The sequence below is a fragment of the Herpailurus yagouaroundi genome, unplaced genomic scaffold, assembly GCF_014898765.1.
Source record: "Herpailurus yagouaroundi ecotype Mexico unplaced genomic scaffold, PumYag 185, whole genome shotgun sequence".
Classification (NCBI taxonomy): domain Eukaryota; kingdom Metazoa; phylum Chordata; class Mammalia; order Carnivora; family Felidae; genus Herpailurus; species Herpailurus yagouaroundi.
Genome location: NW_024412416.1, coordinates 27,896,801 through 27,920,339, shown reverse-complemented (window position 1 = coordinate 27,920,339; position 23,539 = coordinate 27,896,801). Strand labels below are relative to the sequence as shown.

At 39.2% G+C, this 23,539-nt stretch overlaps 1 protein-coding gene and 1 pseudogene across 1 annotated transcript in view; one reads left to right on the top strand and one right to left on the bottom strand.

The window, feature by feature from the left end:
- The window catches only part of OCA2 (OCA2 melanosomal transmembrane protein), a 527,910-nt gene that overhangs the window by 92,659 nt on the left and 411,712 nt on the right, over positions 1 to 23,539 (top strand). The window contains exons 3-6 of the mRNA XM_040493912.1: positions 10,525 to 10,623; positions 13,610 to 13,798; positions 20,695 to 20,752; positions 22,817 to 22,889. Of these exons, the coding sequence (XP_040349846.1) occupies positions 10,525 to 10,623; positions 13,610 to 13,798; positions 20,695 to 20,752; positions 22,817 to 22,889 (419 nt within the window). The remainder of the gene's footprint in view (positions 1 to 10,524; positions 10,624 to 13,609; positions 13,799 to 20,694; positions 20,753 to 22,816; positions 22,890 to 23,539) is intronic.
- LOC121042550 (high mobility group protein B1-like) lies at positions 18,444 to 19,180 on the bottom strand (annotated as a pseudogene).

Below are 23,539 nucleotides of genomic sequence, written 5' to 3'. Positions count from 1 at the left end.
AGAAACTGAACAGGAACCCATGGGGGAGGGGAAGGAAAAAAAAAAAAGAGGTTAGAGTGGGAGAGAGCCAAAGCATAAGAGACTGTTGAGAACTGAGAGCAAACTGAGGGTTGATGGGGGGTGGGAGGGAGGAGAGGGTGGGTGATGGGTATTGAGGAGGGCACCTTTTGGGATGAGCACTGGGTGTTGTATGGAAACCAATTTGACAATAAATTTCATATATAAATAAATAAATAAAATAACCCCCCCCAAAAAAAATAAAAAATAAAATAAAATCTAGCTTGTCTGGCATAAGTATGGCTATTCCGGCTTTCTTTTGATATCCATTAGCATGATAAGATGGTTCTCAATGTGCAGGTGTCCTGAAGTCTCAAATGAGTCTCTTGTGGGCAGAATATAGATGGGTCTTGGTTTTTTACCCATTCTGATACCCTGTGTCTTTTGATTGAAGCATTTAGTCCACTTACATTTAGTGCCACTGTGTTACATGTACAGTAAGTGTTTCTGGTGATGTTCTCTGGTCTTTTGTAGTCTTTGCTGCTTTGTCCCTCTTTTTCCTCCACTCAGAGATTCCCCCTTAATATTTCTTGCAGGGCTCATTTAGTGGTCATGAAGTCCTTTAGTTTTTGTTTGGCTGGAAAAGTCTCTCTCCTTCTCTTCTGAATTACATCCTTGCTAAATAAAGAAATCCTGGCTGCATATTTTTCCTGTTCAGCATATTGAATATTTTCTGTCACTCTCTTCTGTCCTGCCAATTTTAAGTGGACAGGTCTCCTACTACCCTTATGTGTTTACTCTTGTAGATTAAGGGCCTTTTGTCCCTACCTGCTTTCATAATTCTCGTTTAATCTTTGTATTTTGCAAGGTTCACTATGATATGTCATGGTGTTACTTGTTTCTGTTGATTTTGAAGGGAGTTCTCTGTGCCTCTTGGACTTGGATGCTTGTTTCCTTCCCAAAATTAGGGATGTTCTCAGCTATTCTTTGTTCAAATAAACCTTTTGGCCCTTTTTCTCACTCCTCTTCTTCTGGAACTCCTATGATACGGATATTGTTTTGTTTCATGGAATAACTTAGTCCTCCAAGTCTTCTCTTGTGCTCTAGTAATTTCCTTTCCCTCTTTTTTCAACTTCATTATTTTCCATAATTTTATCTTATATTTCACCTGTTCTCTCCTTGGCTTCTTTTTCTTTTTAAAAAAACTTAAAATGGTTTTATCTACTTTTGAGAGAGAGTGAGAGCAGGGGAGGGACAAAGAAAGCAGAGACACAGAATCTGAAGCAGCCTCTAGGCTCTGACCTGTCAGCACAGAGCCCCATGTGGAGCTTGAACTCATGAGCTGTGAGATCATGACTTGAGCCTAAGTGAGATGCTTAATCACCTGAGCCTCCTGGGTGTCCCTTTCCTATGCTTCTTCAGTCCTTTCTGTCACTGTATACAGTTTATTTTGCATCTCAGTTATAGCATTTTTAATTTTTTAATTCATCCTGACTAGTTCGTAGGTCTTTGATCTCAGCAGCAAGGGTTTCTCTGGTGTCCTCTACTTTTTCAAGCCCAACTAGTAGACTTATGACTGTTGTTCTAAATTCTTGTTCAGATTTGTTTATATCTATTTTGGGCAAGTTCCTGGCTATGATTTCTTCTTGATCTTTCTTTTGGGGAGAATTTTTATGTCTTGTCATTTGGGCTAAGTTTCCGGTTTTTTTGTGTGTGTTTTAAAAGCTTGTTATGTTTCATGCACCTGAGAGTACTTCTATATTAAAAAGGGGTCATACACTGTCCACAGCCTGGCACTTTAGAAAGTGTTTCTGATGTATGCTGTGTATACTCTGTTGTTGCATTTTGGCTGCTATTTCTCACTGGTGAATCCTCTGCAGAGCTTTTCCTTCCTTGCAGTGGTGGAGTGTTTGGACCTTTAACCAGTGTGTTTACACTTGTTTATTGAAGCAACCCTAGAAAAAAGTGGTGGGGGGAAGCCTGATTACATAAAAAGGGAATAGGAAAGGGAACAGAAAAACAGAGAATCAAAAAACTATAAGGCTGATTCCAAAAAAAAAAAAAAAAAAAAAAGAAAGGAAAAAAAGGAAAAAAAGCAGAAGAAGGAAAATGAAAGGAATAAAAAAGCCTGATCTAAAAAAAAAAAAAAAGAGAAAAGGAAGCGATAAAAAACAAATAAGAAACTATGAGCCTGATTACAAAAGAAAAAAAGAAGAAGGAGGCAAAAGGGAAAAAAAGAATTGTCTGTTCGTGTCTGGGGGTTGCTGACTGTGCTCGTCCTCTGGAGGAGAGACTGGCTGCTTTGGCTCAGAGTCAATCTTGCCCCAGTAAATAAGCAGTTACCAGGCACAGAGGGGCATGGCTTGTTGTAAGTGGGTCCTGCCTCCACTGGGGGCCACTGTGTTGTTCTCTGAAGTCCCAATGTGTTGGTGTTGGGGCGGGGGAGGGGGGGGAAATGGCACCACCTCAGTCTTTCATTCCCAGTTGGTGACCTCAACTCCTGCTGTTCAGGAAGCCCTCACAGAATAGGGAGGGAAGTCAACTTGCCCTGCTCCATAACTCTCCTGTGTTTTTTCTTTAGTGCACATATGGGATTCAAAACCCAGAGTCTTAAAGTACTCAGCACCACATGTATCCATTCCCCTTCTCCAACATAGAGCCACTCCACCATGCTGATGAAAGGTCTTTGACTAGAACCTACAGGGTTTTTTGACCTTGGGGAGGCAATAAACCCTTTTCCAAAAGTACTCCAGGAAGGGGACTATTCTCTCCCAGTATACTCCGGAGAGCTCTACACCACCCTATGCACTCTGAGGCCAGCTCTGTCCTCCCTAGGAGCACATGCCACAGCTCCACTCTGGAGAAAGTTGTGCACTTCCAAAACCTCAGTATTTGAGCTCCAAAAGATGTTTGCAAAAAAAAAAAAAAAAAAAAAAAGAATGGGAATATTTAGTACTTCTCACTCCCCAGAGAGGTTTTCCTCTTGTGCTAACTCAATGCTGCACTACCTCAACCCCTCTCTCTTTCTCTCCCTTTTGTCTCTCCACAGAAAGGGTTTCCTCCTCTCCATGGTACCACCATTTTTCTCTCCCTAATTCACATCCATGCACCTCTCAATTGCTAAGGTCTCTCCCTCCAACTGTGGAGATCCTTCTGCCATCCTGCAGGTGGATTTCCTGGGTGTTCCAAGTAATCTGATCCTAATACAGCTGTGTTTGAGGGATGAGGGAAGCCCAGAGTTCCTCTACTTCTCCTCCGTCTTAACTCCTCCCATCTCCAATACTATATTGATTAGAAGTAGCAAAACAGATATCCTCAAATTGTTCTTCATCTTAAAGGAAAAGCCATCAGTCTTTCACTATTGATTATGATGTTAGCTGTGAGTTTTTCATATGGCCTTTATTACGTTGCAGTTTCCTTTTATTCTTAATTGCTGAATATTTTTATCATGAAAGTGTGTTGAACTTTTTCATATACCTTTCTGCATCAACAGATGATTGTGTGTTTTTTTCCTTCAGTGTTAATGTGGTATGTTTCATTGATTTCCATGTTTTGAACCATCTTTGAATTCCAGGGATAAATTCCACTTGATCATAGTGTAAAACTTCTTAATATGCTGAGCTGGGGCACCTGGGTGGCTCAGTCAGTTAAGTGTTTTGGCTCAGGTCATGATCTCGCGGTTCGTGAGATTGAGCCCTACATTCGGCTCTGCACTGTCAGTGCAGAATCTCTCTCTGCCCCTTCCCCTGCATGCACATGCTCTTTGTCTCTCAAAATAAATAAATAAACAAAAAGTCTCTAAAACATAAGCTGATGAACTGACTTGCTAGTGTTTTGTTGAAGATTTTTTTTGCATCAGTACTTGTCAGGGATATTGGTCTATAGTTTTCTGCTCTTGTAGTATCTTTAGTGTTAAGGTAATACTGACCTCATTGAATGAGCATTCCCTCCTCTTCAGTTTTCTTAAAGAGTTTGAGAAGGATTAGTGTTAATTCTGCTTTAAACATATGGTAGAGTGCATCAGCAAAGCAATCTGGTTCAGGCCTTTTTTGTTGTGAGGTTTTTGATTACTGATTCAATTTCTTTAATAGTTGTGGTCTATTCAGATTTTATTTTTCTTCATTTCTAGTGTTAGTAGGTTGTGTATAGCTAGTAATTTGCCCATTTTATCTGCACAATCCAATTTGTTAGCACACAGTCATTCATGGTATACTCTTGTGATCCTTTTTATTTCTGTAAAATTGGTAGTAATATTCCTGCTTTCAATTCTTATTTTAGTAATTTGAGTTTCTCTCCTTTTTCTTAGTCAATCTAGCTAAAGATGTGTAAACTTTATTGATCTTTGTAAAGAAACAACTTTTGGTTTAATTGCTTTTCTCTATTGTGTTTCTCATCTCTATTTTATTAGTCACCTCTTGAATCTTTGTTTTCTTACTTCTGTTAGCTTTTGGGTTTAGTTTTTCTTTTTTTCCTAGTTTGTTAAGGTGTAAAGTTAGGTTGTTGATTTGAGGTCTTTCTTTTGTTTAAATATAAACATTTACAGCTATAAATTTCCCTTTTAGTACTGCTTTTGGTTCATCCCATAAATTTCATATATTGTGTTTTCATTGTCATTTGTCTCAGGGCATTTGTCTCCAATTATATTAGTTTACTAGGGCTACCATAACAAAATAGCACACATGGGATGCTTTAAACAACAGAAATTTATTTTCTCATAGTTCTGGAGGCTGTAAGTCCAAGATCAAGGTGCTGGCAGGGTTAGTTATCTCTGATGCCTTTCTCCTTGGCTTGCAGATGGCTGCATTCCTACTACCTCTTCACACTGTTGTCCTTTAGTGCACATGCACCTTTGGTGTCTCTCTGTCAAATGTCCTCTTCTTATAAGGACACCAGTCAAACTGGATTAGGATCCACCCAAATGGCCTCATTTAACTAAATTGCCTACTAAAGATATCTCCAAAAATAATCATATTTTAAGGTATTGGGGGTTAGGGCTTCAACATATGAGTTTTTTTTTTATTGTGAAGGGGAGACACAATTCAGCTCACAGCAGAGATTTTCTAATTTATCTTCTGAATTCTTCTTTGAGCCATTTGTTGGTTGTTTTGTTTAATTTCCACATATTTGTGCATTTTTATTTTTCCTTTTTGTTATTAGTTTCTAGTGAATTCCATTGTGATTGGAAAAGATACTTTGTATGATCTCAATGTTTTAAAATTTATTAAAACTTATTTTATAGCATAACATATCATCTATCTCAGAGAATGTTCCACGTGCACTTGAGAAAAATGTGTAATTCTTCTGTTTTGGGTAGAGTGTTCTGTGTATGTATTTTAGGTTCAATTTGTTTATAGTGTTGTATAAGGCCTCCAGTACTATATGTATCTTTTATTTGATTTCTAACCATCATTAAGAGTGGGACATTGAAGTCTCTAACCATTATTGTAGAGATATCTATCCCTTCAATTATGTCAATGTTTTCCTCATATCTTTTGGAGCTTGATGTTTGGTGCATATTATTTGTAATTGTTATTGACAGCATATAGTTGAATCATGTTTTTTGTTTTGTTTTTATCCCTCTGCCAGCCTATGCCTTTTGATTAATGAGTTTAATATGTTGATATTTAAGGATCACTCATACGAGAAGAATTACTTTTGGCCTTTTGTTTTATGTTTTCTGTATGCATTATAGCTTTTTATGTCTTATTTCCCTCATTACTGCCTTCCTCTATTACTGCCTTACTTTGTGTTTAGTTGTTTTTTTATAGTGACATGTTTTGATTCCATTCTCATGTTTTGGGTGTATATTTTAATAATATTTTCTTTCTGCTTACCATGACAACTAGATATGATGTTCTAAAATTGTAACAACCTAATTTTAATTGATACCAACTTAACTACATACAAAAACTCTACTTCTATATAGTTATGCCCCTGTTTGTTATTGATATCACAAATTACATTTTTATACATCGTGTACCTAGTAACATAGATTTATAATTATTTTTATGAATTTATTTTTTAAATCCTGCAGAAAATAACTAGTGGAGTGTTAGGCTGAAGAAGTGGGAAACTGCTCTCATGTTTCCTGCTTCTTCATTCACAGCTGATTACAAACATTGCTTTTGAGCAGCCTGGGCTATAGGCTCTCCTTTCTGCCGTTAATTAAACTTAGCAGCCTGGCCCTGTTTGGGCAGAACAATGATAGACTCTCTGAAGCTCTGACTATATTTAGGTGAGGAATTATTGAATCCTCCCAACCCTTCTGAAAAATGGCACATGAGTAGGTGGCAGCTTCCCTGCTCACTTTCCTTCCTCAGGTCTGCTTTTTGTCAATGAACACACTTGTCTGTTTTCTGTGTGATCACTTTCGTGGCAAACCCAGCTTTTCCCAGCCTGCTCATTTGCTTTTTCCCTTCTGGAAATGTAGTTTGGACCAGTGAATCCAGGATGAAAACAGGACAGAAACAAGAGTCAGAAAGAGAGGGAGAGATAGATGAAGGCAGTAGCAGAATTTTGTATTCCTTGTTACTGGCTCTGGGTTCCCTGTCAGGTAGAGCTAGCTTCTGTGCCTGCATTGATGATGCCTACATGATATAGGGCTTGTGAAAGACTGAGAGAAAACCTCTTCCTCTACCACTGATAACCAAACCATTACCTCTCCAGTGTGTCCTTTGTACTAATCATTGTCTCTTGTCTGGCCTTTAGAAGTGTGACTCTTCTCAGAAGTGTTAATATATCAGGCCTTCAATATTTTTAACATTCTTCAATACTTTTTTCTCAGTAAAATGACATAAGCACTGTAGGAATGCCAAATGTTTGGATCTATAAAGAACTAGGGTGTCTGGGCCTATGGAAACTATTATAGATGGGGGAGGGCTAGAACGTATTACCAACACTGTCCATCTTGTAGGTTGGCACAAATAGATCTTAACAATAATGCAGCAAGGTTTCTTGACAATGGTGGACCTGAATTAATTCTGGCTGTTTAAAATTTACTGCTTAAGGGTCTAAAATGTGGCTAATACCCAGGGCTTTGGGGACAGGGATTTGTTCCCTTCTATAACTGGAAGGCATAGTAAAGGGGGCAGGTTCTTTATGGACCATAGGCACCAAGACTCTTCTTGACCCAGTGACTCCACTTCTAGGAACGTTTGGAGGCACACACTAAAACATCTACTAGGACTCTCATAATGTTTGTTACTTATATTAGTAAGAAGTAGAAATTCCCTAAATTTCCAACATTTCCATCACGTTAAGCCTTATGTGGTGATCCATGTAATAGAATATGATGCCAACATTTAAATCACATTACAGAAGAATATTTAATAACAGAAATGCTAGTGACATAGCTAAGTTAAACAATTAGAAGAGAGGACAAAGCAATTTATATATTTGAATATATGTCTGAACACATGCATATTTGAAGCTGACTTTAAAAATATTCATGTATATGTAGAAAAAAACTGAAAAGAAGTTTTTTATTTTTAATTTTTTAAAAGTTTTTATTTAAATTCCAGTACTGTTGGGGCGCCTGGGTAGCTCAGTCAGTTAAGTGTCTGACTCTTAATTTTGGCTCAGGTCATGATCTCATGGTTTGTGAGTTTGAGCCCCACATCAGGCTCTGCGCTGATGGTGTGGAGCCTGCTTGGGATTCTGTCTCCCTCTCTCTCTGTTCCTCCCCTGCTTGCTCTCGATCTCTCTCAAAATAAATAAAAACAAACTTAAAAAAATAAATTCCAGTATAGTTAACATACAGTGTAATATTAGTTTCAAGTATATGATAGTGATTCAACACTTCCACACATCATCTGGTACTCCTTACAAAAGGTGCACTCCTTAATCCCCATAACCTAGTTCACCCCCTGCCCCACCTCTTGTAACCATCAGTTTGTTCTCTATAGTTAAGAGTCTTTAAATGTTCACAACTGGCATCTCTGAATTACAGAACTGTATACACTCATTTTATCTGTTATCCTCTTCTTTAGTTTCTAAGTTACTCAAATAAGTATTGGCCGCTTAAATTTACAAGCATATATGAATTTTGCAAATTTATATCCACAGTTGTTGAGTCACTAGGGAAAATGGATACTGTTGAATTTTGTGAATTTTAAAAGCACCCTGGTTTAGATGTGAAGTCATAAAAATGTCAGTGAGATTTCTTTTATCAGAAGGAGAAAAGGTCAGGAATATTTCATCAATATTTCATCAATATTTTCTACCTTAATTAAGCCAAAATGACTCTGGAATTTGTGTTTCTTGGGAAATCCTGAATCTTTTTTATGTGCAGTTTGTGAGTTTTCTATCCTCCAGGACAGCAGGTCAGGGGTCCTTTGCAATAACAGGGTCTGAAGGCCTCTCTGTGCTTCCCCTCTTTGCAAAAAGAAATTTACTTGGAACAATGGAAAATAATGTGTTGACAGTGTGAAATTAAGTTTTAAATTTCTGAAATATACTGAAATATTTATGGGAAATTTACTAGTGAAACATTTTATTTTTGGCTCTTTAGAATCATAACTCAATAATCAAAAGCCTAGAAACTACTCTCTGTATGTTTAACTACAATTATAAGATACTATGTGTACACAAAGTGCACTAGAAATGTTAAATAATGAAATCAGCCAGATGTGCCAACCAGAGAAAATACAAATATATTTCTGACTTTTCCCTACTTTGATTTTCTTCCTTCATGGCCACAAGGTGAATTCTCAGCATTGCACACTGTGGTTCTACTGTGAGCTGTGCTGACAGCCTGTGGGTAGTACTTTCCAAGGAGCAATAGCACATCACCCTTTTGAGCATTCTCTGCTCTTCAGAGGGTCAGTGGTGATTCTGAGCTCATTACTGATTTAATGCTTTAGAAAACTGTTTCATGGAGTCAAAAAGCCCTCTCATGCAAATAAGCCACAACTAATGGGATTTAAGTAATTCATTATTAAGTATTTAAGCACTTCCATTGAACTGGGTGCCACTTAAGGTACCAGATAAAACAAGATGGAAATGACATGGCAGCCATTCATAAGAGGCTAAGTGTAATAGAAATCATTGAATCAATAGCTAAGCCCCATGCTTTCCATTTATATGTCCTAATTTAGTGTGACTTATTTAGTGAGTTTTTTTTCTTTTATCCGCATTATACATCTGAGAAAATGGAAGCTCAGAGTGGTTAAATAGTGTGAGTGAGGTCATTGTAATGGTCACCTCTCCCAGAAGTGCTATGTAACAAACCACCCCAGGGAGTAACAGAAAACACTGGATATTAGTTGACTCATTGAAGCATTTCTGTAAATGTACCTGAGGCCCTATTCTTTTACAGTTATGAGACATGAAAATTTTAAAAGCCCAACTAATAGTGTAACCCAGTTTGAATAGCTAAAGGGCACTAATTAAATCCCTCAAATGGAATTAATCTTTTATCTTGTTTATTTCCTCTGCAAGTTGGGGCATCTATTCTATACCTTGTTCTCTGCCATGCTCTTCTCCCTGGCTGTTAAAGCCCCTGCAGACAGAGTCCTCAGTCATCTGTGTTTCCCATTAAAAGTGCTCAGGGCTGCCCAGAGGTGCCATTCAGACAACACTTGGTGGCCCAAGACAGACTCCTTTCCTGACTTTGGCATGGAGTGGTGGGTATTGTTAGACACAGCTTGGGACCTTGGTCTTATTTATCCAAGAGACTGAGTCTTATTGTCTGTATCACAAGTGCATGCTTGAATGAGAGGGGAAAAGGGGTGGAAATATTTTTCTTGGTTTTGTTTTGCATTTATGATCTGAAGTACTATTATTTCCCTGGGTGAGTGTTTCATGGCATCCACAGCAGCTCTGTGTTTCCTTTAGGAAAGAAAATGCACTAGTGTGTAAAATGACATATTACCAACAGTTAGGAATGCAAATTATTTCTGCAGCTTGTGGGCTCTGTTGTGCCTGTGCAATTATTTCCATATCAAAAGCTCCTATTTGGATAAGTTTATGGTGGCTTTTCCTCTAGTATAGGCCAGAACAGTGGAAGGGGGTCTCACACAGTGTGAACCTTTGCTTTGCTTCATTTGTGGCTTGCATAACCCTGAGAGACCCCTCCCTGCCATTTTATCATTTCATTTTGACCCCTGGGCCCTGACTTCTGCTTCTTGGAATTTTATGGGAAGCCATTAAGATATTTAAAATGTGTGATCTTAGGAAGAGAATTTTCTAAGTATAGAAAGGCCCATCAGACTCTGAATGGTTTTCTCCATGAAAAACTCTGTATGGGATGGCAAAGGCGGCTGGAATCTACTGTTAATGCTAAAGTATGCCTAAAAGTATCAATCCCACAGCATCTGGTTTTCTATGTGAGTTTCTGCTTTGCATTTCCAACCTGGTTTATGCTGGGGAGAAGAGTTGTTTCTAATTGTGTCTCCTAAAACTCCTGCTTTTTACAATTCAAGTATAACTTCTGTATGATTACTGAATCACAGGCATGTTCTTGGAGGTAGCCTCCAATTACCATTGTCTTTGTGTTGGTGATGCCTTTTCCTTCACTATGTCTTTCAGGTCTCACTCTTCTTTACCTCAGTTCTCCAACTCCAGGTCAAAAGACCCCTGCTTTACAGAAAATACCCCTTTGCTGGGAAATTCCTCACAAGAGAAAGGGTGAGTTTCCCCCCACTCTCTTCTTCTAAAATTAAGAAATCTCTGAGCATTTCCCTTGTCACTTATGCTAGAAAATTTCTTCCTAAGGTATGAATTTTTGTCTGACATGTTGTTTGGTCTCTGCCAGGTCTTTGTTAATTCAACGTAGTAAATATTCATGATTCTAGTAGTTGTATTGTGTGGCTTATGAATTTCCAAATAACCATGAGCATAACCCTGTAATGATTAAATAATACATGTGCACATTCATGATGTACACAGCTCTCATGGGCCATCTTACCAGGCCAGGGCTGTCAACTGGGGGTGAAGAAGATACTGTCCAGAGATATGTCTTTTGTTGTCACAGCTGGGGAAGGGGTACTATTGATGTTTAAGGGTAAAGGCCAGGGATGCTGCTAAACATCCTACAATACACAGAACACTTCCCCACAACAAGAATTACCTGGCTCAAATGACAATAGCAATGAGGTTAAAAATGTATGATGTAAGAGAAAACTCTACTTCCTTCAAGTTTGAAGGTCCTACTGGGGACAAACCATGATGGTTCTGAAATCTCTGAGCAGAGCTGATCTGGAGGATAACTTACTCTGTCCCCTAGAATGAAGGGCCCTGGCCTAGGTATCCAAGCTCATCTCTTCTTCCTTTTGTGGACAACTTTTGGAAGCCCAAACCACCTGCTCAGTATCCCATGATTCCCTATACATTACAAACTTATTGGCATTGTCATGGGCCCTTCCTTTCCTGCCCTCTGACCCCATGCATTTGCATCAGCAGGCAGGCTGCTGTGTTACTTGCACTCATCTCCCTCCAAGACTCTGAGGAGCTGCCCACCGTCTCTCCAGCCTTATCTGCAGCCTGTCTGCATGGGGGTGGGGCTTCATATTTTACAGAGTAAATCAAAATTCTTTTGGGTACTTGTATGCCATGTGGATTCCTGGTCTCACTTGCCAAATACTCACCCCATTTAGATAGGGTGTAGGAATGTAGATTTATCACCTCCAAGTTCAGAGACAATCTGGCTTCCTCCAGAAGATTCCTGATGACAAGCTGTGTCTCTCTAAAAGGTTCCCACTGAGCCCTTTGACTAGAGGATCCTCCTCCCCTTCTGGCTCTCCAGGGCAGTCTCATTCAACTTCAAAGGGGCTCAAATGTCACCTCTTTTATGAAACATTGGTCCCCCCCATCTCCCCACCAACTCCCTCAAGGGTTAATGCCTCTTCTGAGCTCTCAATACCACATTTATGCCTATACTTCAGAATATGCCCATATGTTCCATGGTTATGCCTACCAGCCTGTGTCTTCATCTTACATCCCAGTGTCCAGCACAGTCCCTGAAACCAGGAAGATAACTTATCTTTTCTTCATTTCTCCTAATAAATAACTTTGAAAACAAACACTTCATACATTGATTCCCTTAATGTTTTCCTTTGAATTACTTGGTAAACCATTAACATTATTTTATAACCCATGTTTCATTGGAAAAGCATAATGTGCAGCATTTGTACTGGGCATATGGAGTGCAGAAACATGCTCTGGGATGCCAAGCTGTGCCTCATGTCACAAAACCACTTCAGAGGAGCAGAACATGAGTCAGCTTTTGTTTCCCTTTTTTTCAGGGTTTGAAGGCAGGTATGTGCAGCTGATGGTACAAGGGTCAGAGCATGCTCTGCATCTGCACTGACCAGCATAGTTACCATGCATCAAGGTGTTATTCAAAGTCAAATTAATTAAAATTAAATAAAATAAAAAATTCAGTTCTTCAGTTACATACTTTCAGTGACTAATGAACATGTGTGACTACCTTACTGGATAGGGCAGAGAACACTCCTATCCACCATAGAAAGTTCTATTGTACAGCATTGTTCTAGAAATACTGACGTTAGCTGCCCTGTTGCCGCTTCTAAAAGAAGTTTCCTTAGTTCCAATTTTGGTTACAGTTGTATTTGTTCACCAGCTGGGGGTGGGGGGGGGTTGTGATATTATTCCTTACACATGAGTATTTCCTGGTCACAAACTGTATATTTTCAGTATTGATTAGTTTGTAGCACTGTCAGCATCATTTATTATTGTTACATATTGGTTTCACACAGCCTAATTTGCATCTTTGGGCTTCTCAGTATGAATAAGACTACTTTTTTTCTTGTTGTGAACCAGTTTGAAGGCAATTATGGGTATTCAGGAGAATCACAATGTCCTGTAGAGCTAGCTGGGCTTGAGAGCCATCATTTGTTTCTAAGTTCATGGCCTTTTATGGCAATATTGTGATCCAATGAGTATTCCAAGCAATACATGAAAACACTGGGCTTTGATGCAACCTCATTAGACTCAATTACATCTGTACTGAGCAGGTTGTTCAGAAGCCCAAAGATTCAACTAAAAGTCAATGGATATGTCTACATGTAATTTTGAGAAAAGTTTGTGATTCCTCTTGAATCATCCTTCTAGATATAGGTTCCATCCTTGGGATCATCTAGTCAAACACTAATGTTCTCCACTCCTGCTCATGCTCATGTACAGGCTGGGTGGAAAAGCCAGGTAGATCATCTTCCCTATAGCTCTATTATAGAAAGATAACTATATAGAAGAGGAAAGGTTTACACCACTCACTCTGCAATAGGACAAGTATAACAACTAGGTATTGAGAATTGCAACATAATCAAAGAGAAAGCAATTACCAAAATGAGCTGGAGCTGGTCTGAGACAGAAATAGCTTTATTGTAAAGTTCCAAATTCAGAACAAACTGATGTTTCTTGAAAGTCCACAATTCATTTTGAAGACTTGAGTTACCCCAAATGATTTTCCTTAAGATAAGTGTCCTATGATGTCAAGAAAGACATATTTCTACTAGTTGGACAGCACTAAAATGTCTGTGGTCCTTTTAAAAACTAGAATTGATTCCACATTTCACACTCACCACTGAAATGAAATCTTGTTTTGGAGATGCTACTATTTCTGTGAAAATAACTACAAAGTCTTGCTTTCCAGGTCATGGGGCATGCCTATTTGCCATCCAGAGTTTATCACTGCTGAAGAATCTTGGGGGAACAGCTCAGCTGAGTGGGATGGAGGATCTCTGCTGAGCAAAGACTTGGCTGGTTCCTCTGGATCTGCCTCCCAAGAGAAAGGGGAGCTTCTGGACAGTGCTCACATCAGGTCCCGTCTTTTGAAACTGAGGTAGGGAGACTTTAAGTGCTAGCACTGGAACAGGGGGCTGGTTGTACAGAGCATCCCATTTGTCTGGGACTGAACTGTGGTGGGGGGGTGTCTCACCCTCACTACATCCTTCCCAAGTGGCAGAGTGAAGATGAGGAGGAAGGGTTTTCATATTTGGCCAGGCTGCACTTTTCCTGGAAGATTTTTAACCTTTTCTCCAGTTCCTGGAAGATATGTAAGGTGACACTGCTAATTGGCATGGATCTGTGAGGCTATAAGACGGCCCAATTACAAACCTAAATGACTAACATCCTACACTCCTTCCTGTTTGTGATTCAGGGGTCTTCATGACCTTGAGGTTTGCAGATGGAATCAGTTCACTTCAGCAGTCCTCATGGTGTTTTAGAAGCTGATATGATCCCTTGAAGTTAGTGATAAAGCATGTTATTAAAAAGGTTGGGTGCATCTTTCAGGAAACTGTGTTGTTGGGCTGGGTGTGAGTTGGGAGCCTGAGACTGCGCACATGTGAGGAAAGGGGTTGGTGGTAGTAGTGGTGGAAAGGCTGTGCTCATGCATGTGTAGGAGGTCTTAGGCATGCATATGGGTGGGAGGGCTGAGAGCATTGTAGAGGACTATGCAAGCTGGCCAACTATTGCTGGAGCATCTTTACTCTCCCTGCTTTGTTTTCTGGGCTTCCATAGGTACATTTATTTAAAGGAAAGTTCATGTTGAGACCAACATGTTTGAAAGTGGCATCTCCAGGGACAGAATAAGGCTTGGGGACCCTGGTAATCAGGTTCTCATTCCAGATATGTTCTGAGGTAGCTGAGGGACCAGCAGAGTCAGATACCTCTGTGCAACTGTTCCTTTTCAACCTTGAGTCTCCCTCACTACAGCAGAAGCCTGTGTGGGCTTCTGCTAAGATGGTCTGTGGGAAACCTCACTGATAGGTGAGAAGACACTATGTATATATCAGACACTAGTGTTATTATTTGTCTACATTAGGGGAACTGTCTTTTCTGAAGCTATTTGAAGGGCTGATTACAAGTGTACCTATCTGTATGCCCAAAGTACACTTGACTGTTCCCAGAGAGGCCCACTGTCAATTATTCTATTGATCTTCCTAGCAATCTTGAGAGATAGATGAAGAAAGGGGACTTCATGGAGGTTAAGGATTTTGCCCAGGGTCATGCAACTTGTAAGCTGAGGTGGGTATGCAGGGATGTTACCCCACATTCCCCATTTGTGCTTGACTATGGAGATATCATTTCCCAGCATGCTCCCCAGCCATGTATAGCTTTTTTCATGATGACTGGTCTCAGCTGTCTGCATAGATATGATAAATATTTGGCCATAGAATCTGTTATGAAATTATGTGAATAGTGTGAAAGTGTGTGAATAGGGATCTGGTCCCATGGGCTACCAGGACAGTAAGCCCTGACATCCTTCCTCAACTGGTTTGTTCACAGCTCCAGAGGATGCCAGGTTCTTCAACTGTCCTGTACCATGGAAAAATTAAACTTTACTTTCTGTAATTGCTCTATATTCTAGGATTCATAGAATAGTTTCATTGAGCTTGCCACTGAACTAAAAATTTTAGTGCTATTCTTTTTAACAGGTCTAAAAAGTACCATGTATGATCATTAAAGAAACTTTGAAAACATATTTTTGTTTGTCAACTCTGCTGTATATGTCAGTTATGTAGAAAAATGTTTTTATAATAATGCCTCTTTCTTTAAAAAACTATCATTTTGATTTGCATTTATTACTATTTTTTAAATTTGAGTATGGTTGACATATAATATTTTATTTTTAGATATACAGAACAGTGTTTCAGCAACTGTCTATGTCATCCTACTCTCAACATAAGTGTAGCTACCATCTGTCACCATGCAACACTCTTAAAATACCACGGACTATATTCAGTACTATGCTGTAATTTTTTTATTCCTGTGTTTTGTTCATTCTATAACTGGAAGACTGTATTTCCTCCTCCCCTTCACCCCTTTTGCCCATCCCTCAACCTCCCTCCTCTCTGGAAACCATCTGTATTTATAGGTCTGAGTCTGCTTTTTGTTTATTCATTTGTTTTGTTTTTTAGATTTCATATGTGAGTAAAATCAAATGGTATTTGTCTTTCTCTTTTTGACTAATTTCACTTAGCATAATATCTTCTAGGTCCATCCATATTGTCACTGATGGCAAGATCTTTTCCTTTTTTATGGCTAAGTAATATTCTATTCTATGTAAATATAAATATAAATACACATACACATGCACCACATATTTTATATCCTTTCATTTATTGAAGGACACTTGGGCTGCTTCCATATCTTGGCTATTGTAAATAATGCTACAATAAACATAAGGGTGCATATATATTTTTGAATTAATGTTTTTGTTTTCTTTGGGTAAACACCCAGCAGTGGAATTATTGGATCATATGGTATTTCTATTTTTAATTTTTTTGAGGAATCTCCATACTGTTTTCCACAATGGCTGCACTAATTTACATTTCCACCAATAGTGCATGAGGGTTCATTTTTCTCCACATCCTTATCAACACCTTTTTATTTCTTGTCTTTTTCAGTTTTGCCATTCTGACAGGTATATAGTGATATCTTCTTCGATATCTTAAAGTGGTTTTGATTTGTAATTCCCTGATGATTAGTGATTTAGTGATACTGAGAACCTTTTCATGAATATGTTGGCCATCTGTATGTCTTCTTTGGAGAAATATCTATTTAGGTCCTCTGTCCATTTTTTAATTGGATTTGTGTGTGTGTGTGTATGTGTATGTTTGTGTGTGTGTGTGTGTGTGTGTGTGCATGTGTGTGTGTTGAGTTATATAAGTTCTTCCTATATTTTGGATATTAACCCCTTATCAGATATATCATTTGCTAAGGTTTTTTCCCTTTCAGTATGTTGCTTTCTGTTTTGTTGGTGGTTTCCTTCACTGTGCAGAAGCTTTTTAGTTTGATGTAGTCCTAGTAGTTTATTTTTATTTTTATTTTAGATATTTTAAAAACCTCTGCAATTATTAGTTTATTAGTGTCATCCAGGACTCAGATATTCAGTATTCCTACTGAAATTACATAAACAAATGCAAATGGAAAGTATCCAAGTCAAAATTATATAACAAAACATCACTCCATCACAAAATTGTGTACAATTACAAGAATGCTATTTTAAAACACTGGCACTTTAAGAGAACTATAATCTCAAAAACCACAAAATTGCCAAATTGTTCCCTAAACTGCTAAGTAGATAAACATGACTCTAATGAATGAGTTTGGGTTTCGTAAAGAAAAATCAAATTCAAATCCAATAGCTCCTACTGAAATACAAAGTTTTAAATGTCTTCTTCCCTCAGGCCTCTTTGATTTATATAAAGGAACAAACTACAATATAGGAAAATATACCAGATTTTAAGTGTGGTATACATTTTAGAAGTTGGTCCAATTAATTAAAAATACCTTTAATGGAGAGTCGTTTCCTAAGAAATCCATATTTAGATAAATAGGAGAAGACATTTACAGACAGCACTTTTTTTTTCCCAGAGCCTTTTCTGGGACTAATGTCAACAAAAAATTTAATATGGCAGTCTTGTATTTTAAGCTCACACTTTTGGGGATACATTCTCAGGTCTTCTTTAATGTGGGAACTGCAAATATAACTGCCATTACATGGTAATGGGTGTTAAAGAATGTAGAGTCCTCATGTAAAGATTAGAACATACTTTTCTCTTAGTCCTTCAAGGACAGACTTTCAAAATGTTTGATTCTACTAATCCCATGCTGTGAATAGACTGATTACTCTTCACTTTATATATGTGACTGGGCTATGTGAAATCTGTATCAACTGATCAAGACTGGAGTTTTAGTTATAGATGAAAACTATCTCAATTCAACTTTATTACCCTCATCATGAGTATGCAGGGTGTAGACAAAACTTTTTATCAGCTAACTATATGAAAAGATAAACACTGTAATAACCCATGTGATCCAAAATGGGCAAAAGCAAAAGACTAACTTCCCCTCAAGGAGAAAAATTTCAGACGTATGAAAAGGACAACAATACTAATTTAAAAATTGTATTTATTTAGAAGCATTCAGAATGTCAACAAAACAGCTGCAACTTTTTTTTTTTTTTGCAACTACAGAGTGGTATTCAGTTAACATAACAACTAAGCTGCATCAGAGACAACTGAAGATGAAAAAACTACCATTCCCATATATAACTAATTTGTGCTGTGCACAAACAAGAACCTGCTTTAAATTTCCATGCCAGGGGCGCCTGGGTGGCTTGGTCGGTTAAGCGTCCAACTTCAGCTCAGGTCATGATCTCACGGTCCGTGGGTTCGAGCCCCGCGTTGGGCTCTGTGCAGACAGCTCAGAGCCTGGAGCCTGTTTCAGATTCTGTGTCTCCCTCTCTCTCTGCTCCTCCCCTGTTCATGCTCTGTCTCTCTCTGTCTCAAAAATAAATAAACGTTAAAAAAATTTAAAAAAAAATTTCCATGCCAATTTACAACCCCCATACTGTACCAGACAAGGTTAGTGGCTATTGAAAATACCACCAGGACAGGGCTATCTAAAGACACATTAGGTAGTGTGTTAACTATACAAAAAAAGACACTCTACAGATTAAAAAAAAATCCTACACAGCCTTACATTTCAATTTTTTTCTTTAAAAGGAGTGAGTTGTATACAGGGGGGTTAAATTCTTTATAGACAAGAAAGAAAAAACTGTGCTAGAACCAACTTATTCATCATCATTATCTTCTTCATCTTCATCTTCTTCATCTTCCTCCTCTTCCTCCTCTTCATCTTCCTCGTCCTCCTCCTCTTCCTTCTTTTTCTTGCTTTTTTCAGCCTTGATGATTCCATTTTTTGCTGTATCAGGATTTCCTTTAGCTCAGTATGCAGCAATATCCTTTTCATATTTTTCCTTCAGCTTCGCAGCCTTTTTTTCATAAGGCTGCTTGTCATCTGCAGTGGTGTTAATTCCACATGTCTCCCAGTTTCTTTGCAACATCACCAATGGATAGGCCAGGATGTTCTCCTTTGATTTTTGGGTGATACTCAGAACAAAACAAGAAAAAGGCCGAAGGAGGCCTCTTGGATGCATTGGGGTTCTTGAACTTCTTTCTTGTTTCCCCTTTAGGGTGGATTAAGTTTTCATTTCTTTTTCATAATGGGCCTTGTCCACCTTTGCCATGTCTTCAAACTTTCCTTTATCTTTAGCAGGCATGGTCTTCCACCTCTCTGAGCATTTCTTAGAAAATTCTGAGAAGTTGACTGAAACATCTGGGTGCTTCTTCTTGTGCTCCTCTCAGCAAGTTTGCACAAAGAATACATGTGATGACATTTTGCTTCTTGGCTCCTTAGGATCTCCTTTGCCCATGTTTAATTATTTTCCTCAGCAAGCCACAGATTCACCCAGTGCCCATCTGGCTCTCACTTGCCCTGGCACTGTCTCTATCCCCAGTAGTTTATTTTTGCTTCTGTTTCACTTGCCTTAAGAGACACATCTAGAAAACTGTTGCTATTGCCAGTGTGAAAGAAATGACTGCCTATATTCTCTCCTAGGGTTTTAGTGTTTCAGGTTTCACGTTTAGATCTTTAATCCATTTTGAGCTTATTTTTGTATATAATGTCAGAGATTAGTCCAGTTTCATTCTTTTCCATGTAGCTGTCCAGTTTTCCAGAACCATTTGTTGAAAAGATTGTCTTTTCCTTATGGTATATTCTTGCTTAGTTGTCATAGATTAATTGACCATGTAAGTGTGGGTTTATTTCTGGCGTCTCCATTCTGTTCCATTGATCTGTTTTTGTGCCAGTACCATGCTGTTTTGATTACTATAGCTTTGTAGTATATCTTGAAATCTGGGATTGTGATATCTCCAGCTTTGATTTCCATTTAAAAAGGAGTTGTTGAATCAGATTTTGGAAGTGTGAAATGATTATTCATTAAATTAATTAAATCTAAGAGAATGCAAAACAAGACTTAGCCATTTTGAAAATATCAGAAAGGTATTGAAAAAGATGTTTCAACATGACTTTCTGCATTCTACAAACATGTGTCAAGCACAGACCATGTACCAGCGCCCTTCCACAAACAGAGACAGAGTACAAACACCCCAGAGCCTGCTCTTGAGGGCCGGCCAGTGGGAGAGCACACCTCAGGGCTGGGCAGTGATAGTGTCATTAGAAGATGAGATTCAGTGGGCCTGGGGATGTGATATGAGCAGAGGTGGAACTCAAAGGACTCTAAAGGCTTGGGGAGACTCAGATTCACCTAGGCCCCGAGAACCACAGGTAAGAAAGATATAATAATGATGACTGGGTCAGGACACTGTCAGGAGACCTCAGAGGGGGCCAACAGCATGGCCTGATTGTTAAATTATAATTGTTAAATTATAAATTCTTAAAAGACTCTGTTGGTACAACCAGTAACAGCACTGCAATTTCTTTTTTGAATTGTTTGGTTATGTCTTAGTCAGTGTGTTTTTTGATCAAATCCACATTCCTACTTTCCAGAAAACTTAGGGGAATATAATTGATAAATACAAGCCTGATAGCCCAGATAAAGCTTGTGTCCAGGAAACTCAGCCTTTAAAAATGCTAGTGAAGATCCTCCAAATTTGAATTTTAGCATCTCCAGCAAGAAACATATGCAAATACTCAACGTTAACTTTGCCCTCCTTTGTAACTTTCACCAAGCTGCTTTTTATGATGCCATGCATTTACAGGTCAGCAGTGTTTTCCTTCATACCATGTTATGGAAAGAATTTCTAACATGTGCTTTGAGATTGATATTACCCAAAGCTTCATAAAGGTGTCTGAGGTTTGGCAGACTAGACAGATGCAAATAGGACTGCTGTTGGTGTGACTTGGGGCCTACTTTTTCTCTTACAGGTGCTGTATACGGTGGCTGAAGGTTGCAAGCCTGTTTGTCTTTGTGGTGGTGTGCTCTGTGAGTACCACAGAGCTCTGCTGATGGGTCAGCAGAGCCATGGGGTGCCATGGGCTGGGTAGCGAGGCACCTGAGATATGGCGCTCACACTTTCTTTGGAGGAGATGCTGAGGGCATGTGGGATGGTGGGCTGAGGTTGGTGAGGGAGGCATCCCCTTAGCAATGCTCAACTGCTGTGATCCACATGTGACACAACAGAAGACCTGGGGACTTGGCTTTGCTTTATAGAAGCAGTTAGCTTACTCCCTGGGTCTAACTTTCCACCTCAAAGTGGCTTGCCAATTCTGTTTTCAACCACATGCAATAAAACTATTTGTGTTGGGATATGTCCAGCATCACGGGTGGCCCCAAGAATGTTTAGTGTCCCTTTGAGATGGTGCTCTAGGCCTCCATCTAACTGGGCTGCCCTGTTTGGGAGGGAATGAAGCTCCCTGTTTGCCCTTTTCTTGGATGCTTCTCCAATTCCACTTGCCCATGCATTCTAAGGGGGGACTGCAGAGCCATGTTTCTGGAGGTGACCTGAGTATGCCCTCTGACAGGAAGAGTCAGGTGTCTTGCTGCATTTATGTGGTTTATATCCTGATGTAGTCCTCGCTGGAATCACATTGCAGGTGCTCAAATTTTTTTGCCAAATGAGTGTAAGATTCTTTGTGCCCAGGTGTGCATATCTGTATGTGTACACATGTGTGTGTACATGCCTGGCTGTGTGTGCACATGTGGGTGTGAGGTCCCCTGTGTCTGGCTGTGTGTTTGTGTGTCTGAATGCCTGTGTGGGACATGTGGGTCATTTGTGGTCTGTGATCATTTTAAGATTGTATCTGTGCTTGGGGTCTTAATTCTGGGGGTGTATCAATTTTCAGCATTGACATAAGATAGTTTGTGTGCACCATTGCTGAAGACCCCAGTGGGTGGTTGGTGCATGCTGCTGTGACAGCATGTGAGATTGTGAGCAAGGATGGGGTGTGTGAATGGTGTTTCCATGACTGTGCAATGTAGATTCCAAGATGTGTGTGGCCATGGCTCTTCTATGTAGGCAGCCTGTGGTTATGGATCATGCTGAATGCTATATGACTGGAAACTTCACATGACCAAATGTGGCTGTGAATACTTATTTTTCATTATCTGTATCTGTGGACATGAATATTGGGGCTCTGTGTATGTGTGCAAGATTGTGCATGAGAAGAGTCTCCTTTTCTAAGTGTGACATATAGAGAGCAATGTTGCATCTTGAGCAGCAAGGGTGGTGCATGAAGTCAATACTGGCTGAATTGAATTGAATACCTGCAACCCTTTAAAAACCCATAGGGAGGGGAGCAGTGGCCCAGAGAAAGGAAGTCTATGCATGAAATAAGAAACAATTACATTGAACTCTGAAAACTTCATGAGTTTACTTTTTTGGCTACCAGTTTACCTCTTTACTTCCTATTCACATAAATGTGTGATTCTGAAGCTCCAGCTGTTTAACAAGGCTGGTGGTGGGGTGGGGACTGGGATTTTCAAGGAGAAGGAAGGGTGGGCCAATTCCCCCACTGATTTCTGGAGGTATGACCTGAGCATGTTGTTTAGTCTTAAGCCTTCTTCTGGGAGATAAAGTTTTGGTGATTTGAGGAATTTGTTTTGAACTTCTTTTTTTTTTGTTTTTTTTGTTTTGAACTTCAATAACAATCATCTTATGATCACTTCAATGTACTTTCTGATCAGGTATAAGCTGCTCTGCGAATTCCACAAAACATACTTTAACCATCACGTGGGTTGTGTTCCCTTTCCTCCAGTATGGGAAAACCACGTTTACCTACCTCTGATGATTTAATTTTGTGGCTGGGTGGTTAATCCTTAAAATCAACAAATATCAATAGTTAAGATCCATTATAGTGGAGAATAATATAGTGAATCAGAATTTTATATTTTAATATCTAAGAAAAACTATTTAGAGTGAGCTGGTGAATATTGGATACATCAGTCAACACCATTATCATACCCATATTTTCAAATTTTATCAAAATTATTTAAATCCTATTGTTTTTCTGCTATAAATCTATCATTAAATGTTTCTGATTGTTACAGATTTTATTCAGCCTGTATCCAGATCAAGGAAAGTTCTGGCAGTTGTTGGCTGTGTCACCCCTGCAAAGCTACTGTATCCAGTCTGTAGACTGCAAAGGATAGTTGTCCATGGTTGAGATTCACAGAGACACCAGAGAACTATTACAACTGTTACTGAAGGTCACAGCATAGGTGATCACTGTTCCTCTCATGAGTATTGTGTTCCTCTAGGACATTGAAAAAATTTCTTTTAAAGTTCACGTATTTATTTTTGAGAGAGAGCACACATAAACTGGGGAGAGGCAAAGAGAGAGGGAGAGGGAGAATCAGAAGCAGGCTCTGTGCACTGTCAGCATGGAGCCTGATGTGGGGCTCAATCTCATGAACCGTGAGACCATGACCGGAGCCGAAATCAAGAGTCTGCTGCTTAACTGACCGAGCCACCCAGGCACCCCTTACTGCAGGACATGTGATGAAACATGAGGCCAGAACAGAAGACAAGAGAAGCACTAGTGAGACTGTGATGGATAGCTGGTGGTGAGGTTCCTCCTGGGGTGATGATGATAGCCAACTGGCACATTCCAGTTAGGGCCTGGCTCCCCTGGGCTCTTGGATACTCTGATTTGTATCCCTACCCATTTCCTTTTGCATTTCAGCTTAGGTGGTTTCTAATGACCTATATTTTTCTTTTCTTTTTTCTTTTCTTTTCTTTTCTTTTCTTTTCTTTTCTTTTCTTTTCTTTTC